At 37.7% G+C, this 11,883-nt stretch overlaps 1 protein-coding gene across 1 annotated transcript; it reads left to right on the top strand.

Annotated features, from left to right (window-relative positions):
• Window positions 1-220: 220 nt before the first annotated feature.
• Window positions 221-10,495, top strand: LOC146164635 (pre-mRNA-splicing factor ISY1 homolog). The gene is made up of 8 exons (XM_083381083.1): window positions 221-316; window positions 392-414; window positions 1,163-1,342; window positions 2,566-2,721; window positions 3,062-3,117; window positions 3,583-3,705; window positions 6,592-6,710; window positions 9,749-10,495. The coding sequence occupies exons 1-8, from the start codon at window positions 314-316 to the stop codon at window positions 9,926-9,928; spliced, it is 840 nt and encodes a 279-aa protein (XP_083237209.1). The 5' UTR covers window positions 221-313; the 3' UTR covers window positions 9,929-10,495.
• Window positions 10,496-11,883: the final 1,388 nt, after the last annotated feature.

Genomic DNA, 11,883 nt, shown 5'->3' on the forward strand with positions numbered 1-11,883 from the left:
TGAATGTATTGGTTGTCAAAAGTATTTTTGCCTTTTTTTAGGTATTTATCATTGTTAACTTAATCTTCCATTTTCGAGTAACTATTTTGTTGTAATTCATGTAGCAAAAAAATGTTTTTTTAGTGTTTGATTTTTGTGTTCTGTTTTTGTTCTGAAACTCTGTAATAATGTGCCATCCCCCGCATCCGCATTTAAATGACTACAATGCTTGTTTCTTTTCAGATTAATTTTTTGAAAACATTGTTGTTGTGATTACTGCAGATTTAAAATTTAAGTTTTAACCTTCTAACCTCACTTCAAAGATATCATCAAAATGGTAAGTTACGCGTTTTCACTGCTTGTAATAAATTCTATTTTGTTACCTACTTAAAACTACTTGCTGTTTTTCTAGGCAAGAAGTGCAGAGAAAGCTGTGTAAGTATTACTTTTTAATTTTTGTAAAAACGTTTGTGTTTGTTGTTGCAGGGATTTACACAATTTAATTTGTGCTGGTTTCAAGTTTGCTTTAGCGCTACCAGTTTATATTAATTATTACTTTTCCTGACTTTTGCAGTATTATTGGGTCGTAAACTTGTTTCTGCCATGTTTTTTGTTAGTTAGTTTAAAGTTGTTGCATTTTTCCCGAATAAAGGTCGGTTTCATTTTCTCATTAAAAACTCTCTCTCTCTTCTATTCTTCTACAACAGCGGTTCCCAAACTGGGGTCCGTCCAACAGTTTCAGAGGGTCCGCAAAGAGAATTAGTCTCTCAGTTTTTAAACATTAGGATTTTGCGAATGTTTTTAAACATTAGTCTATGTTTTAAACACAATTCTGTCATCTTTATTGTCTTTAGTTATTCTTTATTATTCGATCATATAGGATTGTAGGGTTTGTCTCTTGTGACATCATAAAGCATCTATTATGCTGTACAACCTGGTGCTATCAGTGAATCGTTGGCATTAGTTTGAAAGTTGTAACAATAAAAAAACGTGGCTGCACCAGTGTACTACAAGAAATATGGGTCAACTGACCCTTGAACTTTTATAGGCTCGCGAAATATTAAATTAATTGCAACGGGTCCTCCAGACAAAATTTTTAGAAAAGTTTGGGAACCACTGCTCTACAAAATTCTTTCAGCTGTCAAAACACTCTTTTTTACCTTTTTAAATTTCCGAAAAATAGGACTGCCCTGGCGAGGTTCCGAAAGATGAAACTGGAGGAGGGGAAGGTTGTGGAACGACGTCCCTACCTTGCCACCGAGTGCAACAACCTGAGGAAGTGCGAGAAGTGGCGACGGCAAATCATCGGAGAGGTTTCCAGGAAAGTAGCCCAGATCCAGAACGCCGGCCTTCCTGATTTCCAGTAAGAGATACACTACAACCCCTGCTTGAAAATATTGCCGTTTTTGCTGTTATCCGATGCCAAGCAGTAATGTCGGTACTCGTCAGGTAGTAGGGTGGATTTGATACCGATCTGATACCAAATTGAAGTATTTCAGCCGTGGTTTGTAATGTAACTCACGAGCATCCACTTTGAAGGGTAATTTTTCTTCGAATTTTAACATTGTAACTAATTTGCCTTGCGCTGAGCAATTTCCCGAAAAACGTTGCGTTTGGACGCACTTTGATCAGCTTTGCTTAATTGACAAAAGCCTGTCTAACTAAGTTTTAAAGCGACGGTAGCATTATAACCGGAGGTCGCGGGTTTAAACCTTACTGCAGACTAGTTGTTTTTCTGGCTAGCCTTGCTTGAATTTATTGATCGTCTGATTATAGGTTAATCTGTCGGTTTCGGGGGTCCTATAATATGTAAAGCTATTATCGTTGGTCAAAAGGCGACTTTAGATGGGATCACAGTTGCTGTACCTTTCATTAATGTAATGATATCGGATCGTAATTAAATACAAAGTATCAGACATACCTACTCAACTTATGCAGTAATACAGCGATTCCCAAACTGTTGGCCATGGCCCAGGAGTGGGCCACCAGACTGTTTTTAGTGGGCCATGGAGTTATTTAAAACTATTGCAACTGAATATGTTTTTTTTTTCTAAAATAATTGTTAGCATTTGAAAAACCATATAGGAATGAGGCCATTTCCAAGTTATTGACTATTTGTTAACTATACGTAAAGGCAAAATATCACGGCCTGTGTTTTTTATTCGCTACACAATTAGCACGGCAGTTTACTTTAAATTCAATTTGTTGCCATAGAGATATTTAATTCCAATCTAAAAATAACCTGGAAGTAAAAAGGATTATTTGGATGTGGTTAGAATCAATGTATTTAAAAAAATAACTGTCCGAAAATATAGGCGTAAATTGCAGACAGACAATTTTGCATATGTATATCAGCCAGGTTGATATATCTTATTTGGATGATGGACTAAAGTGCGTACAAAAAAGATACGACACATGGTGGGCCACAAACTGTTTTATAAAAAAAACTAAGCCACGGAATAAAAAAGTTTGGGAACCACTGCATTAATATAACTGCAATTATTACGGAGGGGCGTACTTTACGTCAAAAATATCGGTATCGGGAATGCAATACTTTCCAGTCACGACACGTAACTCACTTTAAAGGTTGCGGGACCTCAACGACGAAATCAACAAGTTAATGCGCGAGAAGCTACACTGGGAGGAACGCATTGTCGAGCTCGGAGGACCCAACTACAAAAAGGTCGGCCCGAAAATGCTCGACCACGACGGCAAAGAGGTTCCCGGGAACCGAGGCTACAAGTAATTTTATTTTGACATCTGTTGTTGAATGTAAAATTTTGTGATTGAATTTTAACTGGATTGTTGCATTTTAGGTTTTCTATAGTATTTATAAATGTAGGCGTAGGTTGGCAAAATTGAAGGTCAATTTTAAACAAAAAATAGGTACCGCAGGCTTTAAGTTTTTACAGGCGCCTGTGACTAAAATTAGGTTGGCAACCGGTGGTCTACTGTTATACGGCGGGTTACTTGCGTCTCAGTTTCGTAAAAAAGTAGCATGTACATTGTACAGTACCGTGTACAGTTGTACACCTTTAAACGCTGTTCTGCTTCAATTTGTATTTATTATTTATATTTTTAGGTACTTTGGAGCTGCTAAAGACCTCCCCGGAGTTCGAGAATTGTTCCGCAAAGACGGTAAGTTTTGTAACTGTGTTATTTCTCGAACTGACCCAGTAGCGCATTTTATATTCAACCCAATGAATGATAATAATTAGGCCGAGAGGGTATTGAATAAGATTCAACTCTTATTCTAGAATAAACAATTCTATTTGCATTTTCGTTGGATTTGTAATAAGGATAATATACATAAATAGTTGAACTTCTTTCTGGTGTAAGAAATCTCCCACCGACAGTAAAATGTCTAACAAAGTTCGTTGTTGCAAATCCGATAAATCTTTTTAAACTATATGTGTCGCGTGTAAAATCTGGTATCATTTCATAGATAAAACAGAAATACATGTTTGGCCCTATCAAACACCCATCATGAGTAGTTTACATCGAACGAAACTTAAGATGCCCGTTTAACTTTCATTAAACAGCCTATGTATAATTGTATATTGTATAGATTCAATGTCAATTATAGCTTTATACTCGTCGCAGCGCCCGTAAAGGCAAACAAGACTCGCGGTCAGCTAATGAAGTTTATCGACGCCGATTATTACGGCTACAGGGACGAGGATGACGGGGTTATTGTGCCGCTTGAGAGTGAACTCGAAGAAAAAGGTGAGCGTTAAGGCAAAAATGATGTTTCTTATAGGTACGACGGTTGATACAGGCGTTACCACATTTCCTGGGATTCAGGAAACCATCACATTTTTAACGATAATTGGCCGAAGCCTACTGTTAGAAGTGGTCGGTTTGTCTAATGTTTAATATTTTTAACATGCGTTTAGGTTGAGTCAAACCGCTATAATAACACAAGATCAAGAAAAAATCATTGGCGCACGTCAGAGACCAAATATGATGGTTTCATATAGGTACAACGCGTGATACACATATTTTAAGGCAGGGGTCGGCAACCTTTCGTACTCAGTGTGCAAGTTTATGAAGTATCAACAACTCGCGTGCCAAACAATTTTCTATGTTTAGTTTTGCACTTGCAATCAGGGCCGCGGAGGTTAAAAACAACCCGAGTCCGACTCCGGCCGAATATGCGACTTCATCGAGTCCAGAGTCCGGCTCCGACTCTACAGCCTGTATTTCACCAATTTACGTAACTGAAATAAGATGGATATTCCGCAATCCACTCATAGGGCTCATGGAAAATGCATATGCCACCAACATATGCTATTCCACCTTAGCAATTTAGAGTTTTCTGCCTTATCAGTTTCAAAATTTGGAACTGGGCAAGCGCACACGTCCGACTCGAGTCCCGGGTCCGACTCCGCAGCCCTACTGTGATCTGACATCTAATTTACCTAACTTTTTTTGAATATACTTCGATGCTTTTCAGTCGATACCTAGAAGTGTTAACTATCAGTTTCGCTTTTTGTTGGTTTCTCAGTCGCACAAAAACACACGTGCTTCCTTTTATTGTAGGACAGTGGTTCTCAACCTTTTTAGCATACAGACCGGTAAAACTTTAAATCAAATTTTGCGGACCGGTGGACCATCAAAAATTAAAATCAACCCAAAATGCAATTACGACCAAAGTATGCAACTTGCAAATAACGGAAACTTTAATGTAATGAGTAATTTGCTGCTGTCTGTTTGATATCATACGTGGTTCTATTGAAATTTTTTAAGGACAACTGGACTAAAAGTTTAAGACTTAAACGTGTTGTAGCCTAATTTTAAACAGTTTGTCACAACACTTGCAGGATTGTGACGTACGATAAAGTCCAAATTAGTCCATCAACTTTATGTTACGTCACAATGCTGCAAATTACGAAACTGGCGAATTACGGAATTGAAGATAAATTTGATGGACAAGCACCCTTCAACATCTTGCATTTTGCAATAGAGATATAAAATTGTAGTATATTTGACGGACCGGCGGTTGAGAACCACTGATCATAGATTTAACACAGTAAACGTCACGCCACTTTTGGGGCATTGTGACGTACTACGAAGTTTAGTCGTAAACAACAAGTTTAACGCCCACAACAAATAATGTTAAATACAACAGTTAAGACACTTATTCGTGACATGAACTGAAAATGCGTGCAACCATTTAGTTAGCTCTAAAGTATTAGTGATGTAATAATAATGTAGGTAATGTGGTAGTGATGTAATGGTTGCACTTTCTCTTAAGGTGATATAACGTGCGCGTTAAATCAACTGGCGTGCCCTGAAAAATCATCTCGCGTGCCACTTGTGGCAGGGGTTGCCGACCCCTGTTTTAAGGGAACCATCACCCTTTGAATGATATTTGGCCAATGCTTTTCGGTTGTTAGTTTTCGGTTGTTATTAGCAAGGAATGTTTTTTTGTAATTGAGTTGGACTGTTTTTCTGACATATAATAAAAATCGCTTTTCTCAAATTCTCTCCTTTTTAGCGTTTGTTGTTGATCAAACCGCTAATATAGCACACGATCGAACAGAATCAATGCCGATCGGCAGAGAACGCTCGATTTGGGTTTTGGTCACACCTCGGTAGACACATGTCACGTACATTTAGGACGTCATAATGGGCAGCGCAGTAGAATTACCATGGGTCATATAAGCGAATGTTACACATTTATAGGCACAATAAAACACGCTAACAGCAAAAATTCAAGTGGATACTTTTTTGGGATCAATTACTTCTAAGAAATAATATATCCTAAAATAGCGTTGCTACCGCTTCTGTTTTTACAACTTACTGTGACGTTGCGTAAAGTGGGTTGATTTGTAAAGCGACGAAAGCTGACATTCTTGAAATACTTAACATTAAACAGCATTGCTACCGGTTTTTGCGTCTAAACCCAAATTGCCATTTAAATAGCCGCCCGCTTAACTTGTATGCAGTAGTGGCATAATACTATAGCCAATAGGGTCCCAAAATTTTCTAAAGATTTTGCCCAGTCTATACCCGTTGCAATTATTTTTATATTTCGCGGCCCTATAAAAATTCATGGGTCATTGAACCATGTTTCTTGTTATACACTAGTGCAGGCACGATTCTTTCTAATGTAACAACTTTCTAACTAATGCGAACGATTCGCTGATCGCAGTTAGCACAGCATAATAGATGCATAACTAAAGATAATAATTATTACAGATAAACTTGGGTACACTATGCACGGATCTGTAATGTAGCTTTATAATAAATTGCAAAGCCGAAAAGGTCGAGTAGATCGACATCATCTTGATTAAGACGTTTCGTTACGAGCTTGTATCATCTTCAGTTAATGTGAGTCTTATTCAAGATGATGTCGATCTTCTCGACCTGTTTGGCTGTACAATTTATTATCGAGCTATATTACAGATAATCTTTAAAAAATAGGCCTAATGTTTAAAAAACATTCGCTAAAGCCCAATGTTGAAAAACTTAAAAACTAATTCTCCTTGCGGACCCTTTGAAACTGCTGTATGGACCCCAGTTGGTCCGCCGGCCCCAGTTTGGGAACCGCTGCTATAGCCCCAGTGGAATGCTTACACGTTTGATGCACTATTTTAACTTGTTCAGTGATCGCCGAGGCCGTAAGCGCTTGGACGGAATCGGAAAGCACCAAGGAAGAAGCCGACATCTATTCCCTTGTAAAGTCGGAACCTGCCGGAAACGACCAAGACCAACCTCCCTTCAAGGTGACGTGCAGTTGGTGTGATAAATAGTGTCAAGAGACTTTTTAGTTTGATGCGTAAGCATAACATATTGGATGTTTAAAGCATAAGGCTGGAGGTTGTAGTTCGACGTACAACGGATATAAAAACCTATACGGCACTATATAGGTTATAGGTAGCATATTTTAAACGTTTCGAAGTACCGTATTCTTCAAAATTTATAAAAAAGTTAAAAATGATTTTGAAATGAATAAAGAATCATTAAAACAACAAAGTATGTTACCTCCTTCTAACATTGGATGTATTTAATGAAAATGAACGCGGTTTATCGAAAACTCTCACGATAGGAAACCAGTAAAACGAGCTGGAGACTGAAAATTTGGAAAACCCTGCTCAATACAAAGCTTTGTTCAGCCAGAAATGATTTGTTTATTATCGTTGGTCAACAAAATATACTATTCTTTATTGCATAAACTTTGAGAAGTGTTTTTAGGTAAGTTTGGCGAGCTGATTCCAAACCTGTTGTCAGATTTTCTCAATCAGATTTAGTTTTGGCGCTATCCGTTTGTGTCATTATTGCAAAATGGTACGCGAGTTGACCTTCCCAAAGTTCCAGTACGGAAATTTGTTTGGGGATGCAATGGCCAGTAAGCTATATTCCCACTACAATACAAACCTTTACTCTGACAGGATGTTATAAATTATAAAGGGGGTTCTTCTGACAAATATGTATTCAGCGCCGACGTTTCGATTACCTAGACGGGTAATCTTCTATGAAAAATGGCTTAAAATTTTAAAATAAAGTAGATGGTGTTTAGGAGTCTTGACATCCCCCTTTGAAATCTCAGTAAACAATGATCAAAAAAATACAACCGTGTTTGCTGCGATGTTACATCAGAAACACAACGTAGAAAACGGGCGTGTAAGCTACAGCAAACGTCTTCACCTCAGGTCGCTCTATTGAATGTTTTTTATTAGTCTCAATCTCGAAAAGGAGCGCTTGACCGCCGTATTTTAAAACATGCATTAAAACGTCGACAAGCTATTTAGCTTCCCGCTAAACTGATAATAAATGGCCGTCTTAATTTCAGTAATAAGTTGTTTGTATTTTTTTTGCACAGTTTCAGCTAAATAATTTACTAATTATACAGAGTTCAAAAAGGGCGATTTTGAAGCCACGTTTTATACCATCGGCAAAATTAAACTACAAATATCACCAAATTTGTTGATAAGCATCGTTAGTTTTGCTGACAACGAAGTTCAACAGTTTGTGGTTGATACGTCACAGAGACGTTTCTGACACCGCAATTCCATAGCGTTTCGCGCGCAATTCAAATAACTTGACAATCGGACGTGAATACGAGGTGTTGCAATTTTTCTAACGTCAAATAGACGACTTTAAACAGCCGTAAGCTCCTAATAGTCGCCGTTTTTCGCGTCTAGAATACACGAAACGTAAAAATTTTCGGGCTTCGCCCGTACCCGCCACTGTCCAGCGGTTTGGGTTACCGGTCATGTGACACAGTGGAGTATCCAGTAGGGCTGGGGTTTGTGCCCCCTCCCCCTCCTTTTTTGGGAGTAATATTAGCGTGATTTGTTCGTTTTGGTCAGGGTTTAGCAAACTGTACGAAGCGGTAATGTTTTTAATTTAATTGGGTCACGCGTCTTCAAGCTAATGCGTAACCAAAATCTAACGCAAAACTCCGTTTTTGTCTTTTTTTGGTCGACCGTAAAACGCGGTATATATTTTCTCTTTCGTTTTTTTCTTGAGGTTGGTCGATTATATTATTAAGTGTGTATTCGACAATTAACAAGGCTAAGACAAACATTCTTTCCTTTTTCTCGCTAAAACGTCAAAGTTAGGCGCAGCTAATTTCTCTCTGTTCGTTGTCTGCTCTAATATTCGATATTGGCTAACTTCGGATTTTTTGATATCTGAAACAGATTCTTAAATGGTGGTATAATGATAACGTGCGCATTTCAAAGTCGCCCTTTTTTAAGTTATGATAGTTAACAAAAAATTATTCTCTATAAGCATATTTTAAGTCTAAGACCACGTGTTTAGTGTGCAGTTGACACAACTTATTTCCCCTCAACCGCAGCTTGTATTTGAACTGACTTGGCACACTGCTCAGCGCCGATGTTGCGCTAATTGTGGCATAATAACACCTGGGAAAAACGATTTTCGTTTAGTATTGCAGGTGGCGAAAGGCGCGCCTGTAATTTAACGCTAGTCCCGTACATGGAACTTAGGAAACTGCGCTGCTGATAGTTTATGATTCTTTCAAAATCAATCACACATATTTTACGGTCTTGGTTTAGTTTTTCGCCTGGCAGGAGTGTCGTCGACGCACGTGTTCGCATTTGCTGGACGTTAGTTGTTTCTGATTAGAATGTTTTATGACGTCATTATTCCTTAACGTCAGACGGAAAATACGGGAATTCCCTAAGTTGAAAATTCGGGACACCCCCCTTTGAAACAGTCACGCTACGCGCCTGCATGACTACTCACTTTTTTACTGCAAAACAGATTTATTTATAGCTATTAAATTACAAAGCATTGTGAAAAAAGAAAAAAAAAATTTTTCAGGGGGAGGATCATTTTTTTTTCAAAATTTTTACCCCAAATCTGAATTTTCAAATTGACGTAGCACGGTCAATACTGAACCAAACGTGTTCAGATTTGGTTTGTGGGTTTTTTAGACGCAATCTAACAATTCCAGGGAGTCCCCACTGAAATTTGACAAAAAAGTGTTTTTTTGAACAACCCTAGTATATATACAGTGAGTCAAAAGACAAAAGATTACCCGTATAGGTGATCGAAACGTCGGCGCTGAATACATATTTGTCAGAAAAAAACCCTTTATAATTGATGCGATGCCTGGCAGCAACAGTATATTCAAGTTATAAATTGATTATAATAGGTCTACCCTATGACAGAGCCCGATAAACTAAAAAAATGGCGTAATAAGTGGGGAAAAGTACACTAGAAACAGTTGGAAAACCCTGTGCAAGAAAAATCATGCAGACCAACTGTTATTAATCCGTATTTTTTCGCGCAGTTCCGCGAAGTTGAAACACAGGAGGGCGCCCGGCCTTTCGTGGCCCACGTTCCGGTTCCATCCCAACAAGAGGTGGAGGACGCGCTTCTCCGAAGAAAGAAGAGGGAGCTCCTGGAGCAGTACGCCAGCGAGGCTCTTCAGGCTCAAAGCGCGGAGGCAAGGACTCTGATGGGACTCTGACGATCGTCCTCTTTCACTATGAGATTCCCAATGGAGAAAAATAAATTTCTACCGGCCGTTGATAGCTTCCGTTTAGGGATGTGGTCCTGGGGAGATGGACGTTCGTCGTTGACAATGTTTTTTGCTTGTGCTGCCATATTGAAGCTGCTTGTGTGTTTCGTTGACTCGAACTTAGTGTTCGGCGTAAATTTTGACCTACTTTACATCGTGCTTTGCTACAATTGGTCGCCCAACCTGACAAACATTAAACGCAACACTTTTTATACTGAATTGAGCTAAAACAAACTTCTTGGTAGATTGTTTATTGTTAATTACCAATTTATATTAAATGTATTACGCTGTACGTGAGTAATATTAATTAATATTCAAATTTATGAAAGTCACACTGTTTTTTCAGAAACTTTACGTACGCACCAATTTCTAAATAAACGGCACCAAACCCTTTTTAAGGCTTAAACTGCCTATGCTTAATTATTTTTGTATTTTTAAATGTTGCTGTCCAACTTAATGTCATTGACAAAATTACCCTACTTCTATGGAGCAAATTTTACCAATGGGTTTTAGTTTTGGTGCCAGGTAGTAAATAATGTAAAACTCGATTTAAGCCAATTAAAATTAATTTTTTAAGAAATAATTGTCAGCTTATTGTTGTTAACAAGTCAATTCTTGACAAGTTGAGGTGATGGGGGGCCCTTGTTCCTCTAAGTCTAAATAACCTCTTCATTGCGAAAAAACGAGTGTAAATTCAATATTCCAATTTAATTAAATGAGTAAGTGGTTATTGTTAATTAGTGAACTTAAAATTCACCTAAAGCGGGATTCGAAGGGTAAAGATTTCTGATAATGCAGATGGAGAAACTTCTTATCGATCCTTTAAGCTTGTAATCTTTTTCACTCCTAATGCTTTTCGGATAACCTTTATGTTGTGCGCAACTTTTCAACGGCTATTGATTAAAGGTTTAGGAAAACGTTTCGTCGCCAAACTTGACCCGAAACTCTGGGCTTATATTGATTAACAAATGCCCTTGGCCTTCTACTACATTGAAAAGTTGTGGAATTTAACTCTTCACATGAATATCGGGAATACTTTAAATACAATTGCGTATTTTAGCAGCCTATTATACCCTCTTCGGTTTTATAAGGTTTTTATTAAATGTAATAATCATCATATTACGCAAACAGTCCTGAAACTAGCGAAACACTGGGTGATTAAGTGCCTTTTCAATCATTAAATCAAAGACGAAAAACCATTTACTGATGACCGTGTGTTGCAAACTCACGCTTGTTAAAATATTTGTCTTACTAACAGTTCGTCATACCATATTTTCATCGAATATAAAGAGGACAAATTAGACTTAAAAGAGGACAAAAAGTACATACCTACAAATGGAGTTTTACTTTAAAATAATGCATCACCTCTTTTTGGATTATTGTAGCCTACGCGTATTCAGCGAAAGTAATAGTAAAAAAAGACACAAAATAAGGCAAATTTATTTGGCAGATTTACAATGAATATTTGGTGTTTGCCCCAAGTTTAAAATGGGAAACATTTATCAAAAATATTTATTATTAGACTCATTCTGTAGCTGAGTCATTTGACTTAACTTATAAGGTCTTACGTCGAAAAGAGGTATTACATCCTCTGAGGATTATTCAGTTTTCTTTAAAGAGGACAAATTCTCTCAAAAGAGCACGTAATGCAGTCCTTCTTACTGGGTTGATATCGTAAACATGTTTTCTAATATTTTGAGAAATTTATTTCCGCTCTTTGTGCCCTGGGTTTAATGTCAAAATTAAAAGGCTTCTAAGATTTAGTTCGAATCTTAACTTTACATGTTATGGTATATCAAATATACCATACATACGACAGTGTTCAAGCAAGTCCTAACAAGCATATCGGCGTATCTAGGGGCTTAGTTTACCCAAACTATGTTTTTGGCTAATAAAATATTTTC

This window comes from Ascidiella aspersa, chromosome 2, assembly GCF_963924565.1.
Source record: "Ascidiella aspersa chromosome 2, kaAscAspe10.2, whole genome shotgun sequence".
Taxonomy (NCBI): domain Eukaryota; kingdom Metazoa; phylum Chordata; class Ascidiacea; order Phlebobranchia; family Ascidiidae; genus Ascidiella; species Ascidiella aspersa.

Bases quoted from the DNA above. Each gene is read 5' to 3' on its own strand.
- LOC146164635 (XM_083381083.1), top strand. The intron at 3,706-6,591 runs GTGAGCGTTAAG...TAACTTGTTCAG, and splicing joins GAGTGAACTCGAAGAAAAAG to TGATCGCCGAGGCCGTAAGC. The intron at 6,711-9,748 runs GTGACGTGCAGT...TTTTTCGCGCAG, and splicing joins AAGACCAACCTCCCTTCAAG to TTCCGCGAAGTTGAAACACA.